The sequence below is a fragment of the Mya arenaria genome, chromosome 8 (assembly GCF_026914265.1).
Source record: "Mya arenaria isolate MELC-2E11 chromosome 8, ASM2691426v1".
Classification (NCBI taxonomy): Eukaryota; Metazoa; Mollusca; class Bivalvia; order Myida; family Myidae; genus Mya; species Mya arenaria.
This window is the reverse complement of record NC_069129.1, coordinates 13,207,046-13,233,177: the sequence shown is the minus strand read 5'-3', so window position 1 is coordinate 13,233,177 and position 26,132 is coordinate 13,207,046. Positions and strand designations below refer to the sequence as shown.

Sequence of the window (26,132 nt, the reverse complement as noted above, 5' to 3'; positions counted from 1 at the left end):
TAGGAGTTAAAGATAATGAACATCTCTTTTTGTACACTGAGAATCTAACTATTTTGAGAGATGTCATCACACACTGGCGTTTTTTCATCGGCGACAGGCTAGCATTTTCTGTACTTGTATTGACGGATTTCTCTGTCACTGCGGTCTTGTGTGGTTTTCTGTATAACGTGAGGTTCGCCTTCGAAATCGGGCCATGGTGAAGTTCAAATCCATTCCTGAAGTGAAGCAGTCGTTATCTTCAAATTATGATACACATCGCGTTAGCGATTCTCGTGCAGAAGTTTGTTTGCATTTCGCCAAAATGTGGGTAATGTGCTAGCAATAAATAAAATGGGGGGTTAAGAAACAAAAAATCGCCAAGGAAACGTGTTCAGTCGAGTAAAAACAATGACGAAATAGGAATATATACATGCAAGTACAGTTACAACATGCACAGATATGCCATATTTGCCGAGAAAATACGAAAAATTGTGGATAAAATCAACACGTTTATTTGTAAACATTGCCTCCTAAGCCACAATCTGTTCAATAACTTTTTTATCTTTACAGTTATGATACCAAACTAAGTTGTCGATCGAAGAATATGTTTTTCGTCACATACTGGGCGCATACATATTTCAAAAATTAAAGAAAAAGTCCACTTACTAGGCAAAAGTTGGTACCTGAATCGGTACTTTTTATTCTAAATCCGCCATTTTGTTTGCCATGAAACATTTTTCTCACTTAATGTATTCATGAAACCAAATTACGTCCTCCCCCTTGACCAAATCTGCATCTACATTGCCAGTCATAACTGTGAAGGTTTAATTCCTCATCATCAAAATAACTGCTTCAGTCTGTTTCTAAAACACATTGCTTTGCAGGAAATTTGGCTGAAACCGCAAACTCCATTCACAAATCTGTTCCCACTCCACAGACAATTTCTCCTACATAAGACTCACAGTGAAAGAGCTATTATTGTTGGTGATTTTAATATTGACCTCCTTAAAACATATAATTCTGACTTGAACACATGCTTGTGCAATTACTCACAGATCATTCAACAGCCTACAACTGCACAGAGGACCCTTCCAGATCATATATATAAATATTAAAATGTGAACTGCAAAGAATATGGTGTAATTCCAATACATTACAGCTACCATGACATCACACATATATGCAGTCGTCAGCTTTCCACAAAACCAATAATGATGATTGCATACTCCAGATTGAAATAAAACAAAATTGTACTTCTTATATCCATCTATTAAGTCTTAATATTCGGTGATGTTCACTATTTAATACGGGTGAATAAACCAAACTTCACTGTTGGTTCGTCTCCAGTACAAAATTACAAATTCCATGTCCATCATTTTTTTTTCTCATCTACGACCACATAATATGTTTTGTGAAAGACTTCAAAATAAAAGTGTTAAACAACAATTTCAAAGGCAAACTGAGTGAACGTAATTGAGAAGGGCTTTATAATTTTATGATCTGTGCTGGCACCAATAATACATCTTACTCCAAGATATGTGGTATACTTAAAAGTTCATAGCATACATAACTGTCAACCCATGGATCACGGGTCTCATCACCAAATTTTTTTTATTGTCTTCTGAGGGGTTGTCAATAGCTGATTCCGACATAACACTGCTAAACACTGGCCAAGGTAACTCGAACTCGACTTTCATTTTGTCTACATGCTGGCTCACAATCTGACAAGACAGGAAACATGTACAGGGTCCTAATGCCCATAGATCTGCCATTGACATTGGAAAATAAATGTAAGAAACTGATTTCACCAAAGAGGTAGAATTCTTCACCATTGATGTCTAATGTCAATTACGGACTGTTGAGGATGTTTTCTTGCCTGAAGTATGAACAGTTGTAGTTTAATATTGATGATAATCAAAGATGTTTACTGAAGCTAGTGGCTACTGCCTTCAAGTAATTGAAATGGGGTGCTGGAAAATATTCATGTACATGATTTGTATTTATGTTGTCATGGCATCAATGTAAATGTCATACTTAGTACATTATATTTTAACATTTATTTTGGCTATGGATAGCTAAGAGTATTAGAAAACGAAATGGCTTGGTTCTCGCCTAACTCTTACAGTAATAGTCGACTGTAACCATTACAGCGCTGCATTGAACCATAACGAGCCATTTTTACAACGCAAAAATCATTCTATCCATCTCACCGAAAAAGTTCGCGAACTTTTTTACAGATTTGATGTTCAAAAGGCGTCCAATTTTATACATTTTACAGGTAATATCCAATGCATATGACTTATCGTGTGTTTAAGTACCATGTGCATTCAATCTGTCAGAGGAATTAGTTGGTAAATTGCTAAAATATCTGATACAAATACATGCACCATTTCCTGAAATTCCAGTTTGGAAAGTTAATTATGAGTTTATTTGATATACGAAGTAAAGTTAGTTGTACTGATCATCAGTAAATATATACTATTCATCAGCATTTTCACAGATCACTCATTTGATATATTTTCATTTTTTTCTTAAATCCGACCTTTAAATAATTTGTAAACATTTTCAATTTGGTTATATTTGTAAGTACCTTAGAATTCAGTCTTAAATAATTAAAATAATAGATGTGTGTTATGGGATTTTTCCAATTCCTATCTTCTAAACAGTTTTGTGCAAAAACAGGGGTTTGGGAAAAATATTGAAATTGTTTTAGAGTATTTTATGTTTAAAATAGATAATTTAGTTTTAAATTCATATTTTACCATGTTAAATCAAAGAGGTTTTGCACAATACAAGCATTGAATGCATTTAAACACAGGATTTACCTTTCCTATAAAACGAAATTATACTGACACAGACAACAATTATGCCAATTGTAACAACTTGGCCATCTACGGCAAGCTTGAGATAGACCTTGTAAATGCAATTGTAACAACTCGGCCATGGCTGAAGTGTTCTGATTGTTGTAAAACGTTGCAGGTGCCCTTTATGTATACATCATTATGTTTTGACCGTATGAAATGAAGAAAAACATATTAAACTCATAATAATTTGTTGAATATCATATATATTGATGTACGGAACAAATATAATAACATTATCTTGTTTTATGATATTTTATTGACGCAATAGAACCCTGCTTTAACCCAGATCGGAACACTACCCACTTTTGGTACAAAACAATTTGCACTTGAAGGATTTGCCATATCAAAAATCGTTTAAAAAATCTGTCAACGTACAATTATTTGGACTACTTAGTTAAAAGTAAAGAGTTAGGTTTGAGTTTTTTTCTCACTTAGTCTTTAAATATTTGCAGAGTACTTCAAAATCACACAAAACTTGTCATATATATACTCAAATATGTCCTACTTATACAGGGCTTCCTTTAAAAGAAGTTAATAAGTATATTACTACCTAAAAGTGTGCCAAAACTTCCAAAACGAAGACTTAGAAGTACAAAAACATCACTATTTTGGAGAAAATGTCCAAAAGTAAAGGTTTGGAATTTCAGAATATCAAAATCTGGTGTCAAAGTTACTAATTGGCCACATTTTTAGCTTGACTATTCGAAGAATATGGAGAGCTATACTACTCACCCAAGCGTCAGCGTCGGCGTCACACCTTGGTTAAGGTTTTGCATGCAAGCACACATAGGCTAATATCTCAGCAACTACTTGAGGTATTGCAATGAGACTTTATACAATGGTACTCAACCATCCAACCTACTTAATTTACCAAGTTAGATATTTCTTGTTTGCATTTAATGCAAAAATAGGCCTTTATTATTTGACTTAGAAATTCTGGTTAAGGTTTTGCATGCAAGCACACATAGGTTAATATCTCAGCAACTACTTGAGGTATTGCATTGAGACTTGATACGATGGTACTCAACCATCCAACCTACTTAATTAACCAAGTTAAATAACTCTAGTTTGCATTTAATGCAATAATTCCCCTTTATTATTTGACTTAGAAATTCTGGTTAAGGTTTTGCGTGCAAGCACACATAGGTTAATATCTCAGCAACTACTTGAGGTACTGCATTGAGATTGATACAATGGTACTCAACCATCCAACCTACTTTATTAACCAAGTTAGATTACTCTAGTTTGCATTTAATGCAAATAATTGCCCTTTATTATTCGACTTAGAAATCCTGGTTAAGGTTAGACAACTCTAGTTTGCATTAAATTCAAATAATGGCCCTTTTTTTTACATAGAAATTCTGGTTAAGGTTTTGCATGTTACCACTTTTAAGTCAATACCTCAGCAAATACATCATGTATTGCATTGAAATTTTACATATAGGCTCCCAACCATTTAATGTTCCTTAATCAAGTAAGATTACTCTATCTATATTATATTATTATGTGACTTGGAAATTCTGGTTAAGGTCTTGCATGTTAGCACACATAGGATAATATCTCAGCAGTAACTGGATGTATTGCGTTGAGACTTTATACAATGGTATTCAACCACCCGAAGTAATTAATAAGAATAATCAAGTAAGATAACTGTATTTTGCAAATAATGGCCCTTTATTATTAGACTTTAAAATTCTGGTTAAAATTTTCCATGTAATTACATTTATGTTAATATCTCAGCACATCATGTATTGGATTGAAATCTTATATAACAGTGATCTATGCATGTTTCGCCAAAAAGTTTCAATCCTTACACTGAAAAGCGGCGGAATAGTCGAGTGCGCAGTCTCTGTGACAGCTCTTGTTAATAAAGTCTTGAATGTAAAATGAATTCTTTGAATACATTTCTGTGAAATTTGCAAGTTATAATTACAATTTGTTTAATATTCAAGTATTCAGTTGGACAATAGTGGAAATTCTTAGAGTTTGAGAGGCATCAATTTCCTTAAATCAGAGAAAAACTTCCAATATTTATGTCATAATTCCAGTTTCAAGTTCTTATTGGAAGCCCTGCTTATAGAAATGAAATACATGTCTTGATGCAATAGAATAAAAATGGTAAAGACAAATATCATACCAATGTCATGCAGTTTTTACATTGCTGATAATTTGAGACAACTGGGGGAAACTTATTTGTCAGTTTTACACATCACTATCTATGTATATTTTGACCAGAGAAAACCAGCCAGTTTGCATGTAATGGCTAAAACAACTTCTTTCTTTTTGGTATTCAAATGTTTTTACACCTAACATTTAATTATTTTACATCCGATGTTTTTTTAAGTGTATTGGCTGAATGTTTGTTTGGTTTTGATAATCAGTCAACCCACTGTCAAAGTCAAAATTGCCTGTCAACATTTTTATGTATTTTTAGAGTTATTTCCCTTGGATTATTTTCATACTTATTATATTTTTTCTCTCCATAACTCCAGATGTATAGTATAGTAGGTTCTTACTTCAAACTCATTATCTTAAAGACTCTGTTGAGAGGAAGTGCTGTGCAAAAGAATCAGTACTTTATGTATGGTAATTGTAGAGTTCTTGCCCTTTAAATTTTTAGCTCACCAGAGCACAAAGTGCTCAAGGTGAGCTATTGTGATCAGTCTTTGTCGGTCATCCGTCTGTCCTTCCGTCCGTCAACAATTGCTTAAAAAACATCTTCACTGAAACTACCTGACCAAATTCAATGAAACTTCACAGGAAGTTTCCTTGGGTGTCCCTCTAAAAAAATACAACAAGGGGTCACGATTGATCAACAACAACAAAATGGCCAACTTCCTGTTTTGCTTTAAAAAAACATCTCCTCTGAAACTACCAGTCCAAATTCACTGAAACTTTACAGGAAGCTTTCTTGGGTGAACCTTTACATAAATACAACAAGGCGTCACGATTGATCAACAACAGCAACAACAACAAAATGGGCAACTTCCTGCCGGCTGCAACCCCGCTGTCCGAAGCCATCAAAAGACTTTATCCCTGCTTGAATCGGATGGATTTAAACCCTGAGGGCCACAATTAAAATTGTTGACAGCCACCGCGACTTCTGATATGTCACTAAAAAAATCGTCAGCCGACGATACCGCAATAGTGATGGACATCATTAATGGACTTGTACATAAGAATGGTTTATCTATTTATGGACTAATTCACTGAAGTACATGAGAAAATTCACCGTGTAGCGACCCAACGACAGGTCCATGTCTGCGTCTGCTGCTGTGAGGCCACAGTTTCTCGTAGGTCGGTGAGAGCCCTCACCAGGAAAAGGGCCGTGTTCCAAAGCGTTTGGACACGTGCCACTGCAAATCTCGACCTGCCGCCTCAAGGACCAGCAGCTTCGCCCATCCTTCCGGTATTGCCCCTCACATGGACGTGTACGGATGCTCGAGTGACCGCCCCCGGTCACCATCCACGAACAATATAGACGTAAACAGTGTCGACTAGAAACTAATTCGGTGACTTCTATAAAGTGTGGACTTCATTTATTATTATTCCTGTTTCAGTGTATTGTGTTTGTCTATATTGATTACTTTTTATATTTGGTTTCGGGTATAATTTATTTGTATGTATTATTGTTTTCTTCATTGTTCATATAGAAAACAAAACAAAACCGTACCTTCATATTCACCAACCAACCAATTTTTTGTTACCGATCATCTACTTTATCATTAATCAATTATAGTTGACAGGGTTTTCTCAAGTTTAAATACCGAAGAGTATTTCTCTCTGATCCAAAGTCTCCATTAACAACATTCCTGTTGACACCTAATCATTAGCAAGTGTCATCATCCTCACGAGCAATTAAACTTTGACACCAATTAACCCTGCGGGTTTAAGTAATGATAGTTTCTCCGATCTTTACCGAAATAATTATCACCTACTTATGACACTTCCTAAAAATAAGATTAGGGCGGAAACGCGTTGAACTTCAACGCTTGTTAGATTTAAATTGGCGCTTGTTAAATTGCAAAAAAAAAAAATTATTGGAAAAAAATTACTAGGATAAAAAGTATAACGCAAGGGTTATTGGTGACAAAACATCGAAATGAAATTAAATAAAAATATATTAAGTACGATGAAATAATTCCAATGATGAAATATTTCTTTTAAGAAAAATCGGACGAATGTCACGTAACGTAGTTACGTATAAACACTTTAAAGTGTCACGTAACATAAAAGTTACGTATGAAACACTTTAAAGTAATAACAAAAATCAATAGTAGAATTCAAAGTTTATTTGTAACAAAAAGCAAATACTTCATCATGGTGATCAAATGTAGATTTACTTAGATGCTGACAGTTTGTGATAGCCGCTGGCTATTAGACCAATTAGCGTGACAGTTCATGACTGTAGAATACATCTTTTTGTATATAACAAGAAATTAAATATGCACACCTGTCACAAACTAGACGAAATCAGCAGTATATATGAAAGCATGTTATTCAGTTAGGAGAGGTTAGGTTTTGGGCATGAACTGGACATATAGCCCGTATGATACTTAAGAAGGTACATAACAAAATAAAGACTTAGAACACTTGAACAGTTGTTGGTTGTTTACTGAACGAACTATCACGAAAGTTAAGTGAGCGTTGGCATTACGCGACACGTAAAAGTTTGAACTACCAGGCCAAATTCAATGAATCTTTACAGGTAGCTTCATTGCATGACCCTTTACAAATATAAAACAAGGCAGCGTCATCAGTAAAGATATGTTTAAATTGCAACATTTTTATGCCCCCCTTCGAAGAAGAGGGGTAAATTGCTTTGCACATGTTGGTCGGTCCGTCGGTCGGTCCGTCGGTAGACCAAAGCTTGTCCGAGTGATAACTCAACAATTCCTGGACGTATGGTCATCAAACTTGATATGCAAGTTGGGCCTGACCAGTAGATGACCCCTATTGATTTGAGGGCTCATTGGGTCAAAGGTCAAGGTCACAGTGACCTTTAATGGTAAAATAATTTTAAAGCTTGTCCAGTGATAACTCAACAATGCCTGGACCTATGGTCATCAAACTTGATATGCAAGTTGGGCCTGACCAGTAGATGACCTCTATTGATTTTGGGGTCATTGCGGCAAAGGTCAAGGTCACAGTGACCTTAAATGGTAAAAGGTTGTCCGATTGATAACTTTACAATGCCTGCACCCATGGCCCTCACACTTGACTTTGAGGTTCGGCCTGACCAGTAGATGACCCCTATTGTTTTTGGGGTCATCGGGCCAAAGGTCAAAGTCACAGTGACCTTGAATGGTAAAAAGTTGTCCGTATGATAACTTGACAATGCCTGCAATTATGGCCCTCAAACTTAACTTGGAGGTTGGGCCTGACTAGTAGATGACCCCTATTGTTTTGGGGTGTCATCATACCAAAGGTCAAGGTCACAGTGACCTTGAATGGTAAACGGTTGTCTGAGTGATAACTCGACAATGCCTGCACCCTTGGCCCTCAAACTTGACTTGGAGGTTGGGCCTGACCAGTAGATGACCCCTATTGTTTTTAGGGATCATCGGGCCAAAGGTCAAGGTCACAGTGACCTTGAATGGTAAAAGGTTGTCTGTGTGATAACTCGTCAATGCCTGCACCCATGGCCCGCAAACTTGACTTGGAGGTTGGGCCTGACCAGTAGATGACCCCTATTGTTTTTGGGGGTCATCGAGCCAAAGGTCACAGTGACCTTTAATGGTAAAAGGTTGTCTGAGTGATAACTCGACAATGCCTGTACCCATGGCCCTCAAACTTGACTTGGAGGTTGGGCCTGGGCCAAAGGTCAAGGTCACAGTGACCTTGAATGGTAAGAGGTTGAACGAGTGATAACTCAACAATGCCTGCATCCATGGCCCCCAAACTTGACTTAGAGGTTGGGCCTGACCAGTAGATGGCTCCTATTGATTTTAGGGGTCATTGGGCCAAAGTTCAAGGTCACAGTGACCTTGAATGATAAAATTGCCCGAGTGATAACTCAACAACGCCTGCACCCATGGCCCTCAAACTTTACTTGGAGTTGTGTCTGACCTGTAGATGACCCCTTATGCTTATAGGGGTCAAAAGGTCAAGGTCACAGTGACCTTGAAAGCAAATTTGACTATTCATGGACCTATGGTCATCAAACTTGACATGAAGGTTGGGCCTGACCAGTAGATGACTCCTCTTGACTTTGGGGTCAAGGTCACAGTAACCTTTAATGCAAAAAAGTTAACAATCTTCTCACAGTGATATCTCAGCAATGCCTGCACCCATGGCCCTCAGACTTGACTTGGAGTTGCGTCTGACCTGTAGATTACCCCTTATGATTTTAGGGGTCAAAGGTCAAGGTCACAGTGACCTTGAATGAAAAAAGCTTGTCTGTGTGATAACTTGTCAATGCCTGCACCCATGGCCCTCAAACTTGACATTTAGATTTTTGGTGACCAGCTGATGACTCCTATGGATTTTGAGGTCATAGAGTCAAAGTTCATGGTCATAACAAACACACTATCCTCACACGTTGAATGGCCATAATCTTAAAACTGCCTCAACGGCATCCAATGTAAGTGACAAATCAGCTGTCATTTCGGTCCATGCATATTTCATTCAATTTTCCATAAAATCCTGACATGGCGCTCAGGGGGGGGGGGGGGGCATAATGTTTGACAAACATCTCTTGTTATGCCCCCCTTCGAAGAAGAGGGGTATATTGCTTTGCACAGGCATGTCAGTATGTCGGTCCGTCGGTAGACCAAAGCTTGTCCGAGTGATAACCCAACAATTCCTGGACGTATGGTCATCAAACTTGACATGAAGGTTGGGCCTGACCAGTAGATGACCCCTATTGATTTTAGGGCTCATCGGGTCAAAGGTCAAGGTCACAGTGACCTTTAATGGTAAAATAATTTTAAAGCTTGTCCGAGTGATAACTCAACAATCCCTAGACCTATGGTCATCAAACTTGATATGGAAGTTGGGCCTGACCATAAGATGACCCCTATTGTTTTTGGGGGTCATCGGGCCAAAGGCCAAGGTCACAGTGACCTTGAATGGTAAAAGGATGTCCGAGTGATAACTCGACAATGCTTGCACCCTTGGCCCTCATTCTTGACTTGGAGGTTGGGCCTGACCAGTAGCTGACCCCTATTGTTTTTGGGGCTCATCGGGTCAAAGATCAAGGTCATAGTGACATTGAATGGTGAAAGGTTGTCCGAGTGATAACTCAACAATGCCTGCACCCATGGCCCTCATAATTGACTTGGAGGTTGGGCCTGAACAGTAGATGAACCCTATTGTTTTGGGGGGTCATCGGGCCAAAGGTCAAGGTCACAGTGACCTTGAATGGTAAAAGGTTGTCCATGTGATAACTCGACAATGCCTACACCCATGGCCCGCAAACTTGACTTGGAGGTTGGGCCTGACCAGTAGATGACCCCTATTGTTTTTGGGGTTCATCGGGCCAAAGGTCAAGGTCACAGTGACCTTGAATGGTAAAAGGTTGTCCGTGTCATTACTCGACAATGCCTACACCTATGGCCCTCAAACCTGACTTGGAGGTTGGGCCTGACCAGTAGATGACCCCTATTGTTTTTGGGGGTCATCGGGCCAAAGGTCAAGGTCACAGTGACCTTGAATGGTAAAAGGTTGTCTGAGTGATAACTCGACAATGCCTGCACCCATGGCCATCAAACTTGAATTGGAGGTTGGGCCTGACCAGTAGATGGCCCATATTGATTTTAGGGGTCATTGGGCCAAAGGTCAAGGTAACAGTGACTTTGAACGATAAAAGGTTGCCCGAGTGATAACTCAACAATGCCTGCACCCATGGCCCTCAAACTTAACATTTAGATTTTTGGTGACCAGCTGATGACTACTCTGGATTTTGAGGTCAAAGGTCATGGTCATAACACACTCTATCCTCAAACTTTGAATGGTCATAATCTTAAAACTGCCTCAACGGCATACAATGTTAGCGACAAATCAGCTGTCATTTCGGTCCATGCATATTTCATTCAATTGTCCATATAATCCTGACAACATGGCACTCAGGGGGGGGCATAATGTTTGACAAACATCTCTTGTTATTAATGCTTTATCACAGAGTTGTGGCCCTTTGCTTAGGTGAGTGTTTAGGGCCATAATGGCCCTCTTGTTTTATTCCCCCACCACAATTCCACATTTGGCACATGAGTTTAAATATTTAAAAAAAATCAAATTCTGTTATAAGGCCCCATTTCACAGTACTTAAAAATCTTCTGAAAATGGTGCTTGCAGTGGCAATAATGTTAGCATAGGCAGTTGGTAGGAACAGCTACCATATTGTCATAGAGTACAACACAGTTTAAAAACTTAGCATTCAGATGCCAACGCATGTAATTATTACACAAGATTTTCTTATAATTTGGTTCAGGAGTATGGACAGTGGAACACTGCTTCCAAGGACATCACGGCGTGTGGTTAAACTAGAAAAACCTTCGCCACTAAAAAGAAACCAGTCTACTGTGGATATTGAGTCGGCAGCTCCATATATCCAGTCTGAAAATGGGGGGAATAAAGGTTTTCATCGCAGTTTATCTATGAATGATGCAGTGACTACTAAACAGCACTTGGAGAATGGTTCAGCTAAGGCTGAAAATGAATTTGGAAGAAAGGCATCACGACATCAGCTGAAACTGGAAAAACCTGCCATGCGCCTCAACAGCAGTGCTTCTGCAGGTTCTTATGAAGCTTTGTTCCCGCATATTTAATTGTGACAGATTTAAAATAAATTACGTTATTGATATTATTTATTATATATTAATCTTTCTTTGCTGTTTAGGCTATACATTTCTTGCTACTATTTTTAAGAGAGTTAAAAATTGTTTGGTATTTTCACTACCATACCCTTATTTTGATATATTAATGTTTAATTTTCTTATAAACATTTTCCATTTTTAGACACAAAAGCAATCCATGGTGTGAACAGAAAACAGTTGGTTTCACAGCTGGTAAGGCTCTCTGTAGGACATTTTTATCTGGTCTGTTATTTTGAAGAAAAGAATTTGAAATATTTTCAAAGGCATGGGGTTATTATCTGTGTGCATAAACTTGGCTATAACTTAATATTATTAAGTTAAAGATAGAATTATTGGAACTTGTACACATTCTGCAAGAGAACTTGTACAGCTAGGCTAGGTTCAGTTTTTCATGTTTTTCGACTGATAAACAATGGACAAGTGCTGGTGTTTAAACTTTTAATTTTTTTGATGATACCAGTAGTTTTTTTTCAAAATTCTTTAATAGTCATTTTCGTAGGTTAAGTATATCACTGGTCACATGATACGATTACTTAATAACATCTGAAATATATTTCATTTTATGAAGAATACATACTTGAACTTGTTCTTTTTTCACCATGAAAATTTTAGGAAATCAAATTAAGTCAGTAAATGACTTGAGATGTTTTATGAATACCGGCCCAGGGCCATGTTTTGAACAAAGATTGTATGGCCTAAGATCATAATTGACTATGCGTAACTCTTTGTTTGGCGTAACTGTGTTTCAATAAAAAAATTGTAAGGACATTAATCGTATAGATTCTGCCCACTCTGTGGTCGTACCTGAGAACTCTAAAGCAATGTAAGTTTTGCGACTAAAATATCTTGTTGAAAAGGGGCCCAGCAGAACAACAAAAGAAAAAGTGTGCAAAAGTGTTTTAAAGGTTGAAATGACTTTACATTATTACATCTATATGTTGATCAAATATTTCACTCCAGTTTTGACTAGCATTTAGAGGGCTCTAATGATTATTTTCAGAGTCAGGATTCTGGTCTGGGGGATGCGTCATTCTTGTTGCAAGACTCAGCAAGAAACAGGTATTTGCATTTCAAGAGAATAACAAAAAATGAAAAAAACAACAACATTTATTTGTCTGAAAGAAGAAAACAAAAAGTGCTGAAAAAATAATTGGATACATTGAGGATATAAATAAGTAATCGAAAGATATATTTCAGGAGAACTTTAAAAATAGAAGAAAAGAAGTCTACATACATTTTTATTAGCTTACGTGTAATTTCAAGAGAAGTAAAACAAAGTATTGCGATAGCTGTGGTGTCTTCTGCGTCTTTCTCATTGGCCATTGCTCCTTGATAAACAAATGAAACTCGGTTCATAAGTTACCAGAGACACTTCAAACATGTACAGCAAGGCCCATAACTCTGGTTTAAATAATTGTCAAGTTGTGCCCCTGGATGGTTTGAAATAGTTCAGTGTTTCAAAATATTAACTTGAGCATAAGTCAATAACCAGATATTCACGTGAAACTAGGTACAAATACAAAATTCACATAAGTATCAAGGCCCATTGCTTTGGTTTAAATAATTGTCTATGTATGCCTCTTGATGGTTGGAAAAATTCAAGGGAAAACTTTAATTTAGCTATTATTTAATAACTAGGAAAGTAAAGTGTACACATCAAACTGAATAATTGCAATGTGTTTAGTTGCCAATTTTTTCTTTAAAAAGTAGAATTATGCTTTCTTATTGACTTAAAACTCGGGCAAGTGCTTAGGTTTGCTTTGCACACTCTGGTTTATATTTAATATTTATTAGAGAAAATAATTTTATGGTTGTGCTTCTTTATAAGACGTGTAGAAGACTGGACTCTGTATACAAAACCAGTGTGATTCAATTATTTATCAGCTTTCATTATTATCAAGGTTTAAGATATTGGTTCACAGGTTTAAACCAGTCTGATTGTTTTTCAGCCTCACAGAGCAGCCAGCTGATGTATTCACAATTCCATTAACAACATCCCGAAAACCATCACAGGATGAAGGAATGTTTGAAGATTCACAGGCAATCCTGGGTGATCCGAGGTCGGAAAACTCTGGCGAGCACAAGTACCAGTATGATATGAAAGTTTGGTGTTCTAATAAGTTTGGGGAAAATGAATTTTGTCATGGAAACAGGAAAAACGCTGTCATCTGTGATAACAACAACAACAATGAAAATTGCAGCAACAGCAATAACTATATCTATCATGGTAAACATGAAAATGGAAATCATTCACTTGAGAAAAGTCCAGATGACTTTGACCCTGAGACAACTCCAACAAACAAGGATAATTTGGCAGCTTGGCTCTCAAAAAGCAGAACATTATGCAAGCAGTCATCAGGTACTGGGTTTAATCCATCGGCTGATGATGCATTTTTGACGTACAGAGACAAGAGAAATGATAGCAATGATTTAAGCTCCTCAACAAGTGCTAGCACATGTGCAGTGACTGACGATGAACATAGCGAACACCTTAATGCCTGGGAAGTGGTAGATGAGCTTGCTGATGACATGTTCTCTTGTAAATTGTCTGAATCTATGCCTAAACAAGTAAGACGGCTTACAATCCCTGGTTACCGTGATGAGACTTATGCTTACGACTATCCAGATGATCTTGATGAAATAGATGCTGAACTTGATTTTGGCAGAGTAGACGAATTACCCTCAAGTCAAGAATCTTATGATATGGGCCAGTTAAAAGAGGGGAAATTTAAAAATTCTGTTCTAAAATCCAGTAGTCCAGTCTTAATTCCAGATGAGAAGATTGTTGTAGTTTTGAGACAGCCCCTGGCTCCGACCAGCAGTCTGGATGAGATATGGGCCATTGAAGAAACAATGAAAGGGGGACTGTACACGGCCAAGGGCAGGAGAGCGATGTTCCGAAACTTCAAGATGTGCGATGTAGAAGAAACATGTAAGAATGAACATTTTGTTGAATGGTAAAATTCTAAAATCCTACTTAAATCATTACTATTTTTTTTACTTGATATATGTGGTACTTGCAAAAAATGGTTAGAGAAAGGGCATTGAAAGATTTTTGGTTCTTTCAACATATGAGTGAGTTTGTTATTTACCCATCATCGTTTAAAACTCTCACATACCGGTGGTCATATGCCAGTGTATATATGCTACCATTTCAAAGAAATGGGTATTTTGCTTGGCATATGTAGGTCCGCAGGTTGTTAGACATAACCTTGTCCCCTCGAAAACTAGAGGATGCTTGAGCCTAAGGTCCTCAAACTAGGTAGGGAGGTTGGCAGATGATCCCTAATGTAGACTTAAAAGTTGCAAGAAATTGACCATTGATGAATTATTATTAACATAAATTGATATTAGTTTTCACTTCAATTGACGATTAAGTAGCCCTCTGTATATCTGTACAGCTTACATTGCCCATATTCTTAACTTTATATTATTCATTTAACTAATTCACTGCTGTCTGGAGGTCCCAAACATTTTTTACTGGAAACTAGAACACATCAACTCTTGTGACAATATTTAGAATTTGTCAATAACAATACCTACTATTCTAAATCTTTAAAGGGATGTTGGTAATGAATTACCCCTCAGACATTTTATGGGAAATAACTAATTGGCTGCCATCAAGGGGGAATATATGTTTTACAAACAGCTCTTGTTCAAACTTGATTTACCGGTAAATATTGATTTAAAACTAAGACACTCCCATAAAAGTTGCAAATTGACAATCTATTTAAATGTAAAACTTACGTGATTGAATTTTTACAGTAAATATTCTAGTTTATATTAGTTTAAAACTAATAACACCAATTTATGAACTGACCAATTTAAAAACTGATTTTCAAAAGCTAATTGACATGTATTCTAACATCCTACAGTTCCAGAGATATTCCGTCAGTACTCCGCTGAGCAACTGCTGGAGATCGGATCCAGTCCCGCAGCAGGTCTCCCACCATCTGACTGGTCGGAGATTTGTGGAGTGTATCCGAATATTTGCTTTCCTGTGGTAAATATTTCATAATCTAATGTGAAATGTATATGAGTGATACTATGTTAACCAGAACACAGAAATATTGAGAGTTGAGATCATATGTTCTTGCAGATTTATATGAAGTTTGAACAAATTATTTTTCACAAATTCAATGTAATTTAATTTCATGTAAAAGAATTATAACATATCAAACTGAAAGTCAGATGTAAATGGCTTTTGATGGTTTCTTTTGGTTATCGTATTTGAAACATTATTTCATAAAATGTTTTTATCATTTAATTATTTTCCCCATGTAAGTAGTATGTGTGTTCGTGCGTCCGTGCGTCTGTAAACAATTGCTTGTGAACATGATACAGTCTTCAGTTTTAATTGTATCTCGATGAAACTTGTACTGTATCTAGATATCCATTAGAGCTTGGTTCCTTTCGAAAACCAGCCAGATCCGCCCATGCATGCCTAGATTATGGGCCTTGATAGTATAAAAAAATGCTATTGTGTAAACAATTGGTTGTGAACACGATACAGTCTTCATTTTTGATTGTATCTCGATGAAAGTTGTACAGTATCTAGATCCATTAGAGCTCGGTTCCTTTCGAAAACCAGCCAGATCCGCCCATGCATGCCTAGATTATGGCCCTTGTTAGTATAAAAAAAATGCTATTGTGTAAACACTTGCTTGTGAACATGATACAGTCTTCATTTTTGATTGTAGCTCGATGAAACTTGTACAGTATTTAGATATTGATAAGAGCGCGGTTTCTTTCGAAAACCAGCCAGATCCGCCCATGCATGCCTAGATTATGGGCCTTGAAAGTATAAAAAAATCAGTTTGTCTGTAAGCAATTGCTTGTGAAATGATACAGTCTTCAGTTTTGATTGTATCTCAATGAAACTTGTACAGTATTTAGATATCCTTTAGAACTCGGTTCCTTTTGAAAACCAGCCAGATCTGCCCATGCATACCTGGATTATGGGTCTTGAAAGTATAAAAAAGTGCTATTTTTAGCCAAGTCTATTTTTAGCCAAGTCTACATGAGCGAAGTCTTTTTTTTGCCAAGTTTACATGTACCGGTAAAGTCACAATTGCTTGTGAAGGTTTGTTCAAATTATGCCCCTGGGGTCATAACTGCCCCCCTCCCCCACAGAGATCGCCCCCCCCCCCCCTATTTAAATTGGGAAATGTTGAAAACCTTTTTGTCTGAAACCAATATGCTTGTTGTTCAAATTATGCCCCTTGGGTCAAAACTGGCACTGCCCTGGTTGTCACAATTTTCCTAGAGACTTATTTAAGAAATATTTTCAGAATCTTCTTGTTTCAAACCACAAGGCCCATACCTTTGATATTTGTTGCGGAGCATCATATGATGCATTTGAAAACATTTGAAATAATGCCCCTTGGGCAAAAGCTGGCCCCACCCATTTTGACTTACTTTTTAATTTTTAAAGCTACATTAAAGAAATTTTGACCATGTGAACAGTTTTTCAATCAAACATTAATGTTGTCCTCAGATGTCCTTGACATTGACCTTTGACTGACTTTTTATTTTTAAAGCTACAGAAATGAAATTTTTACCATGAGTACAGTTTTGAAAGCAAATATCTTTTACCCTCAGATTACCTTTACTTGGCACATATTAAAATAGTTCATGCAACTAATCTGCTTACAACACTTCCTGTCCTCAGATGTTGAACGTGCAGCATTTTCAGCTAACCCAAACACAAAAAGTGAACTATATATTTGTTGCCTATTACTCAAACGTACATGCTCTGGATTGAAAATGACCACAAGAGCCATGCCAGTAGAGCATAGGCCCTTTTGGGCCTCTTGTTTTAAGTAAGCCTTTGGATCTCTGATTACTTTACTTAGTCACTAGTCCGTCTATAACTTCACTTAGTTACTAGTCCATCTATAACTACCGTATTATATCATGCATAGGACGCACTTTTTTACCCCCAATTCTCGTCTTAAAAATTGCCTGCGTCCTTTCTATGCTATTAGAATTTCATCTGTTTTTTTCCAAGTCCATTTCAGGTCGAAAATATCGGACCGGGGAAGAACGCGGTAATAGTAAGTATCTGTACTGCGTCACCGAAGAGAACAACTGACATAGGTAAAATCACGCAAGTTAACACACGCAGAAATATATTGAATGTTTACTTTAAAATGATTTATTGAGAAATAAATTGAAAACAAACATGAGTGTTTGCTTTTAATTAAGGGACGCTACTCACAAAAACTCGATGTGAGTCAGCACTTTAACTGGATTGAGTTATAACGGCAACGGAAAATCGGGAAACGAGGTAAATATCAATTAATTGTGTTCATGATTTTAATGTTTCGATATTTTACAAAACATTTTGGTTGTATGCTACTGTTTTAAAAAATTAATAAAGGAATGTGCATAATGCAAAGTAGCATTATTGTCACTATCAAATCTTTTCAAATGTGTGAAAAACACCCGCTGTCTGTCATTAGAAAAACATCAATGGAACAAACTATTGCGATGGTAATTCCGTATGGTTGTTTGTTCGCACTTAACCCGATGTGCCTTCCGCTGGCAAGGCTAATTACCGACATGCATTAATTATGCCAACATGCTTTAATCCGTGCAGCGACAAGCCTTATCAAAACAATCAATAGTTTTGACAATACACAGTTTTGTTGCGATTGCAACGGTTGCAACGGTTGACTGTCATTAAGAAGGCATGTCGGGACTATTGCAACGGTTGCAACGGTTGACTGTCAGTCGGGACTATTACGGCATTTGTATAAGTCTTATAATATGCGTGAATGTTCTCAAAATATCAAGACATATATCATTGTTGTGTATGCTAAATTACGACGATAATTATCGAAATACACAAGACAGTTATCGAAATATGCCTTATATACAATTTTTTGGTTGTCTTTTACTTCAATATATGTTATAAATTCTTTACCAACCTCAATTTTTCGGCTCCGATTTTGACATTTTTCCGCTGCGTCCTATCTTTAATATTAAGGGTTTTTACCCGTTTTCTCAACTATTTTTTTGCCTGCGTCCTATCTATGCTAGCGTCCTATACATGATATAATACGGTACACTTAGTCACTACGGTAGTCTGTCTATAACTACACTTAGTCACTAGTCCATCTAAAACTTCACTTAGTCACTAGTCCATATATAACTTCACTTAGTCACTAGTCCATGCATAACTTCACTTAGTCACTAGTCTGTCTATAACTTCACTTAGTCACTGGTTCATCTATAACTTCAGTTAGTAACTATTCCATCTATAAATTCACATAGTCACTGGTCTGTCTATAACTTCACTTAGTCACTGGTCTGTCTATAACTTCGCTCAATGACTAGTCTGTCTATAACTTCACTTAGTCACTAGTCCATCTATAGCTTTACATAAGCAATAGTCTGTCTATAACTTCACGTATAATTGGTCTGTCTATATCTTCACTTAGTCACTAGTCTGTCTTAAACTTCACATAGTCACTGGTCTGTCTATAACTTCACTTAGTCACTAGTCCATCTATAACTTCACTTAGTCAAAAGTCCACTTTTTACTTCACTTAGTCTCTAGTCCATCTATAGCTTCACTTAGTCACTGGTCTGTCTATAACTTCACTCAGTCACTAGTCTGTCCATAACTTCACTTAGTCCTTTGTCTGTCTATAACTTCACTTAGTCACTGGTCTATCTATAACTTCACTTAGTCCTTGGTCTGTCTATAACTTCACTTAGTCCTTGGTATGTCTATAACTTCACTTAGTCACTGGTCTATCTATAACTTCACTTAGTCGCTACTCTGTCTATAACTTCACTTAGTCACTAGTCTGTCCACAACATCGCTATGTCACAAGCCTGTATATGCGTTCACTACCTAGTATGTCTATAATGTCGCTTAGTCACATATGTCTATAACTTTAAAGTGCTGTACTAGTTATGATGAAGTGATTGGAATATAACTTTACTTTACAATCTGCTCTTCATGTCAGGTGGCGCAACTTTTTGACTGCGTGAAATACCTGGAGGATCGGGACTACATTATGAATTACAGTGGATACTGCAGAGACAATTAGTAAGTCACTCACCTTTATATGACACCAAGGGAGGCATATAGTAGTCTTAACTTTCTGTACATCTGTCCTTCCGTGACTATCATGTCTCAGTTGTAACTTTCTCAGTTTTATTCAATTTCTGATCAAACTTCACAAGAGTGCTTTGCAAGTAGGGAAGGTGTGACATTCATGCATGACCGTCAGCCATCAAGGTCACTCTACCGCCATTTGACGCCATGACGGCACTTTGTCTCCTTGGATTTGCAGTAACAAACATTCAGATTGTCAATCATAATCTTGTATCTACCTTTGATGTAGTAAGCTACATGTACATTGTACCTAGAGTTTGGCAAGTCTTATTCTATTATAATGATAGGAATATTTAAAAATTCTAGTAGCTTGAAAAAATATAACATATTATTTGGTTTTAAAGTTCAGGCTTGTGTGAATTTTATATATGAACTTTACAGTATTTGGGCTTGTTCAAGAATGTTATTTGTTAGCTGCTTGTTGTGATCTGTGTAAGAAGGGATTTCCCTGATGCTTGACACCCTCATTTCAAACTAACTGTGAATCTCTGGGACTCTGAAAGTAAGCTTCAATCAAGTAATTTAGTATTAAAAGTTATTTTGAGACCCCCCAAAAATACCAGGTACACCTTTATAGGTCATCCATGACCTCAAGCTTGAAATGCTTAGGGTAAATCATGTAAAGTAGAACATTTATAGTATTGTAAAAAACATGAATTTAAAGATGGACTGACAAAGAGACCACTAGTTTACTTGTAAGAAACCCACATGATATCTGTAGTTTTGTACAAGTACTGATTATTTTATTTCAGCAATAATTCAACGCCATGGAAGGGTTCTGGACTTTTACCAACACCGACAAGCTGGGCCCAGGAAGGGCCCTACTCTAGCTCACATTACCAACACTTCGGGGCATCCACAGCATTACGAGTTCAACAGGGCTTTCTGACCAGGCCCAACCCCAGCTTACAGGAATTGGGGGCTTCACTGGAGTCCCAGGAACATTTCAGGGCTTCCACCTCACGGTGGGACCAACACCAAAGGGAGGTTACAACACAGGCAGTGAGACATGGGTTTGGTATGCCGAGCAAATTATTGGGCAAGGAGCAAATTTCGGTTCCCCTGGCAAAATCCGAAGGTAGCTCATTGGCAAAGTTTACACATGACAGACAAAGTACTGAAGAGCAAAACACTTCTAGCATTTGCAACAGTGTCCAGAAATTAGAGTTAGCCAAGGAGGAGAGTTTGTTGAGTTGTGACCCTGTAGTTACTGCCAACTTAGATGAAAAATGTGATGTGACAGTGAATGGAGGTTCTATAACATCGCAGTTTAATCAACATCGGCCATTGGGGAGGGGTCGAGGGCGGAAGAAGAGCGCAAGCCCAGGGGTGAAGCTGTTTGCTTCGGCTACTCAGGAAATTGTCACTAACAAAATCCAATATACACGCTCTGTATCTGACCCCGGAAATGGTGACTTTGGTACCGTGGCTTTCAGTGCTGATAGATCTGTTCAAAATCAAGGCCCAAATACTAAATCTGAGATCAGCCAGTATTCTAGTGATAATTCTCGGAGGTTAAGACATTTCAGTGAGAGCTTTAGCACAGGTATTGGGGTTAAGAATTATAAAATTCACCATTCTTACACTGATGATGATGAACCAAATGAGGCCCCACTCAACAAGGACTTTGTGCCTCGCAAATGTCCATGGTAACGGTGGTTCTTGTAAGAAGTGTTTATGAATACTTCTGGTTTAGAGACTCTCTGAATGAAAGTTTGAACTGTATGAAAACAACGAATTATGCATCATGTATGTTAACTCCATTTGAACCAATTCTCTTTTAGAGTATTACGAAAACTATGTGCTACACATCATACTTTTTCCATTACTCCTGCATTTGTTTACATTTTTTGTGTCCTATAGCAAGGAATGAAAAACTACACATGTGATAATCTGTGAAATACATTTCTATGGTGCTACTTATTCATTGTAGTTAAGTGAGAACAAGAACCATGTTTCTTGACTCTGGTTTGACTGACTTAGTGTAATACATGTAGGTACTTAAGGTGTCAAAGAAATTTGTCAAAGTATAACCAAAATAAAACTACAATTTTGTTTGACCCTAGGAAATTACTTAAAGGACAATTTTATGCTAAATGAAATTAAAATGTATATTATATGGATCTTATTTTGTTAGACTAGGCTCATTTAAATGGTATCAATGATGCGTATGGTCATTAAGCATACAATTTTAACAAGTTGTTGTAAGGGTCTGTGAAATATCTAGCTTTTTCACAATGGGATCCTTAACAAGTATTGTACAATTGCACTTTTGAAACTTTATTACGTACTAAATCTATTTCTAAAAAATAATTGTTTTATGGTTTAATAGCTTCAACAAAGTTTATTTACAGGAAATATTCTACATGTATTTACTTTTTTACATTGAATTAAACCTTAACAAACTTGCGATATTTTGCCATACCCTCTCGGATATGAGAGCCCTCATGTCTTTATTATGTTTATAATACATGTACCCTAAAACACATTTATGTACCAGAGTGTTCAGTAGAAATTTTGTTGTTTTCTTTTTAAGGAATACTTTGTTCACAAACGGTGCTTTTTGACAATTTACTTGAGACTCTGTGTGCTATTTACTGTATTATATTTGCTGTTTTGTTGGATTATGATATATAGTGCTTTAAACTTGATATATAGAAGTTGAACTAGATAATAGATACTTATATGCTTATACATTGTTATAGCACTATGTAAAACATAAAGTCAGTAAAAGTCTGTTTGACTATTTTACTTCATTTATGTCGTTAACGACATAAAAGGACTAGGCCGAAGGAATCTTCTGGGACTTATGTAACCTATTTTGCCATTGTTTGATTTTCGAGTAGATCAATTACCTACTTTTAAAATTTACTATTTATTTAAAGAATTCGTACTTTTAATAAAACAATGTTAAGTATTTATTATCTAGTCCAAAATATAATTATTTTCTGAAAGATTGGAAAATCCATTGACAAAGTGTCACAACATATCAAGCATGCTTAAATACAGGCAACTCCAGCAGATGTCATTTGCATCACAAGAGGAGGAAAAAAATAACCAAATACATCTATGTTACAGGCATCCAAGTTTAGACTTTAACCATAACACCCATGTTACAGCCATGCAAATACACCGATTATAAAGCCATCTGAATACACCCATGTTACAGCCATCCAAAAACACCCAGGTTATAGCCATCCAAATATACCCATGTAACAGCTATCCAAATAGACCCATGTTACAGCCATCCAAATACTCCCATATTACAGCCATCCAAATACACCCCGGTTACAGTCATCCAAATACACCCATGTTACAGCCATCCAAATACACCCATGTTACAGCCATCCAAATACACCCATGTTACAGCCATCCAAATACACCCATGTTACAGCCATCCAAATACACCCAGGTTACAGTCATCCAAATACACCCATGTTACAGCCATCCAAATACACCCATGTTACAGCCATCCAAATACACCCATGTTACAGCCATCCAAATACAGCCATCCAATTACACCCATGTTACAGCCATCTAAATACACCCATGTTATAGCCATCCAAATACACCCATATTACAGCCATCCAAATACACCCCGGTTACAGTCATCCAAATACACCCATGTTACAGCCACCCAAATACACCCATGTCACAGCCACCCAAATACACCCATGTTACAGCCATCCAATTACACCCAGGTTACAGTCATCCAAATACACCCATGTTACAGCAATCCAAATACACCCATGTTACAGCCATCCAAGTACACCCATGTTACAGCCATCCAAATACACCCATGTTACAGCCATCCAAATACACCCATGTTACAGCCATCCAAATACACCCCGGTTACAGTCATCCAAATACACCCATGTTACAGCCATCCAAATACACCCATGTTACAGCCATCCAAATACACCCATGTTACAGCCATCCAAATACACCCATGTTACAGCCATCCAATTACACCCAGGTTACAGTCATCCAAATACACCCATGTTACAGCCATCCAAATACACCCATGTTACAGCCATCCAAGTACACCCATGTTACAGTCATCCAAATACAGCCATCCAATTACACCCATGTTACAGCCATCTAAATACACCCATGTTATAGCCATCCAAATACACCCATATTACAGCCATCCAAATACACCCCGGTTACAGTCATCCAAATACACCCATGTTACAGCCACCCAAATACACCCATGTCACAGCCATCCAAATACACCCATGTTACAGCCATCCAATTACACCCAGGTTACAGTCATCCAAATACACCCATGTTACAGCCATCCAAATACACCCATGTTACAGCCATCCAAGTACACCCATGTTACAGCCATCCAAATACACCCATGTTACAGCCATCCAAATACACCCATGTTACAGCCATCCAAGTACATCCATGTTACAGCCACCCAAATACACCCATGTTACAGCCATCCAAATACATCCATGTTACAGCCATCTAAATATACCCACGTTACAGCCATCCAAATATACCCATGTTACATCCATCCAAATACACCCAGGTTACAGCCACCCAAATACAGCCACCCAAATACATCCATGTTATAGCCATCCAAATATACCCACGTTACAGCGATCCAAATATACCCATGTTACAGCCATCCAAATACACCCATGTTACAGCCATCCAAATACACCCAGGTTATAGCCATCCAAATATACCCATGTAACAGCTATCCAAATAGACCCATGTTACAGCCATCCAAATACTCCCATGTTACAGCCATCCAAATACACCCCGGTTACAGTCATCCAAATACACCCATGTTACAGCCATCCAAATACACCCATGTTACAGCCATCCAAATACACCCATGTTACCGCCACCCAAATACACCCATGTTACAGCCATCCCAATTAACCTATGTTACAGCCATCCAAATTAGATTTTGGATGAAATAGGCCAGTATTTTATTTGTTATGTTTTACTTTTTTGACAAGCCTTGTTATATAAAAAAAAGTTTTGTCAGGCAAGGAAGACATTTAACCAGTGCAGCGTTTACCGCTTGTGCTTATGTTCACGGTCATTACCAAACTGTATATTAAGCTTGTGTTTATTTCAAATAAAAAAGATCCTGGGCTGATGTTAACGAATAGGCTCAAGTTGGAGTTCAGACACAAGACTCAAAGCTCAACTGTTGTAACATTCTCTCTACCATAGTTTTGATGGTGGAAAACTGTTAAATTCACTTCCACATGAAATATTCATTATTGTTTACACAGATATTGTTTAAATAAAGTAATATAACAGATTTTTTGTCTTCAAAAAATATGTGTATTTCTGAGTCCACATTTAGACTTGTGACTGTTTGTCATCACAGACCTAGGTATTTTCATACCCTCAGGAGTCATTAAGATCCTGCCATTGAAAACTTTTTCCACCGCCATTATCCTAAAAAACATATTATATATTCCTATGTAACTTGGTACATTATGAACCAGTGACAATGTACATGCAAAGATTAAAGGAATGAGTAGCAAGTCCCAAAGCTCTGGTTTTGATAATTATAGAATTAAGCACCTTACTTGACCAAGAAAAATAGACAAACGTTTGCATGGTTGTGGGCTCTTAAGTAAAAATACTTGCAATATTTCATGGAAAACATAGTGACATGACAAAGCAATAAGTCAAAATTTGTTAATACTTTTCAATGTTGTAGGGATAGAAAAGGTATGTTAAAAGTCTTGACATCACTTTTAAGTTTCAAATTTTGTTTTTATTTTCAGATATTTTGGATTATACAAATGGTATGGAAAATAAAAAAAATATATGTTTGAACTGTTAACTAAAAAATAAATACATAAAACTTATTTTCTGTGGTCTCTTTTTTCCTTCTTTTCTTTTTTTTTTACAAACTGTTGATAAAGGCCATATAACATGTATTTGTCATTCAAAATCTTTAAACTATGAGTGGATTTTATGATGGACTATGAATATATTTTGTCAGGCAATTAAGTATTCACACACACACCCTTTAATGGTGATTTGACTCCTGTGCTATCCACAGTTCCATCTTCCATATTCCAAGCACACATACCCTTGAATATCAACTGTTAAAATCAACAGTTAACCTCTTCCGCTCTATATATCCACAGTTACCTCTGCCAGTACTCCAAATGCCATGTCGTCACATTTCAAACACCTTGCTATGCATAATTATATACCTTTTCGTCCCTTCCTCATATAATGTCTACAGATGCCTGCTTTACCTCTATTTCCATTCGCAAAGTGAGCAATTGTGATTGGTTGATGTCCTCTGTGAATGTCTGTTGTCAACATTCAGCTTGTGAATACTCTAGCATC

General features: G+C 37.1%; 1 protein-coding gene across 2 annotated transcripts; it reads left to right on the top strand.

The window, feature by feature from the left end:
• Positions 1 to 2,184: 2,184 nt before the first annotated feature.
• Positions 2,185 to 21,449, top strand: LOC128244945 (uncharacterized). 2 transcript variants are annotated; one of them, XM_052963111.1, is made up of 8 exons: positions 2,185 to 2,257; positions 11,275 to 11,579; positions 11,802 to 11,851; positions 12,660 to 12,718; positions 13,609 to 14,591; positions 15,535 to 15,662; positions 19,639 to 19,721; positions 20,543 to 21,449. In XM_052963111.1, the coding sequence occupies exons 2-8, from the start codon at positions 11,279 to 11,281 to the stop codon at positions 21,441 to 21,443; spliced, it is 2,505 nt and encodes an 834-aa protein (XP_052819071.1). In that variant the 5' UTR covers positions 2,185 to 2,257; positions 11,275 to 11,278; the 3' UTR covers positions 21,444 to 21,449. The 2 variants fall into 2 exon arrangements, with proteins under 2 accessions (XP_052819071.1, XP_052819072.1); XM_052963112.1 differs by lacking the exons at positions 11,275 to 11,579; positions 11,802 to 11,851 and having other exon boundaries at positions 2,187 to 2,257.
• The last annotated feature ends 4,683 nt before the right edge of the window (positions 21,450 to 26,132 follow it).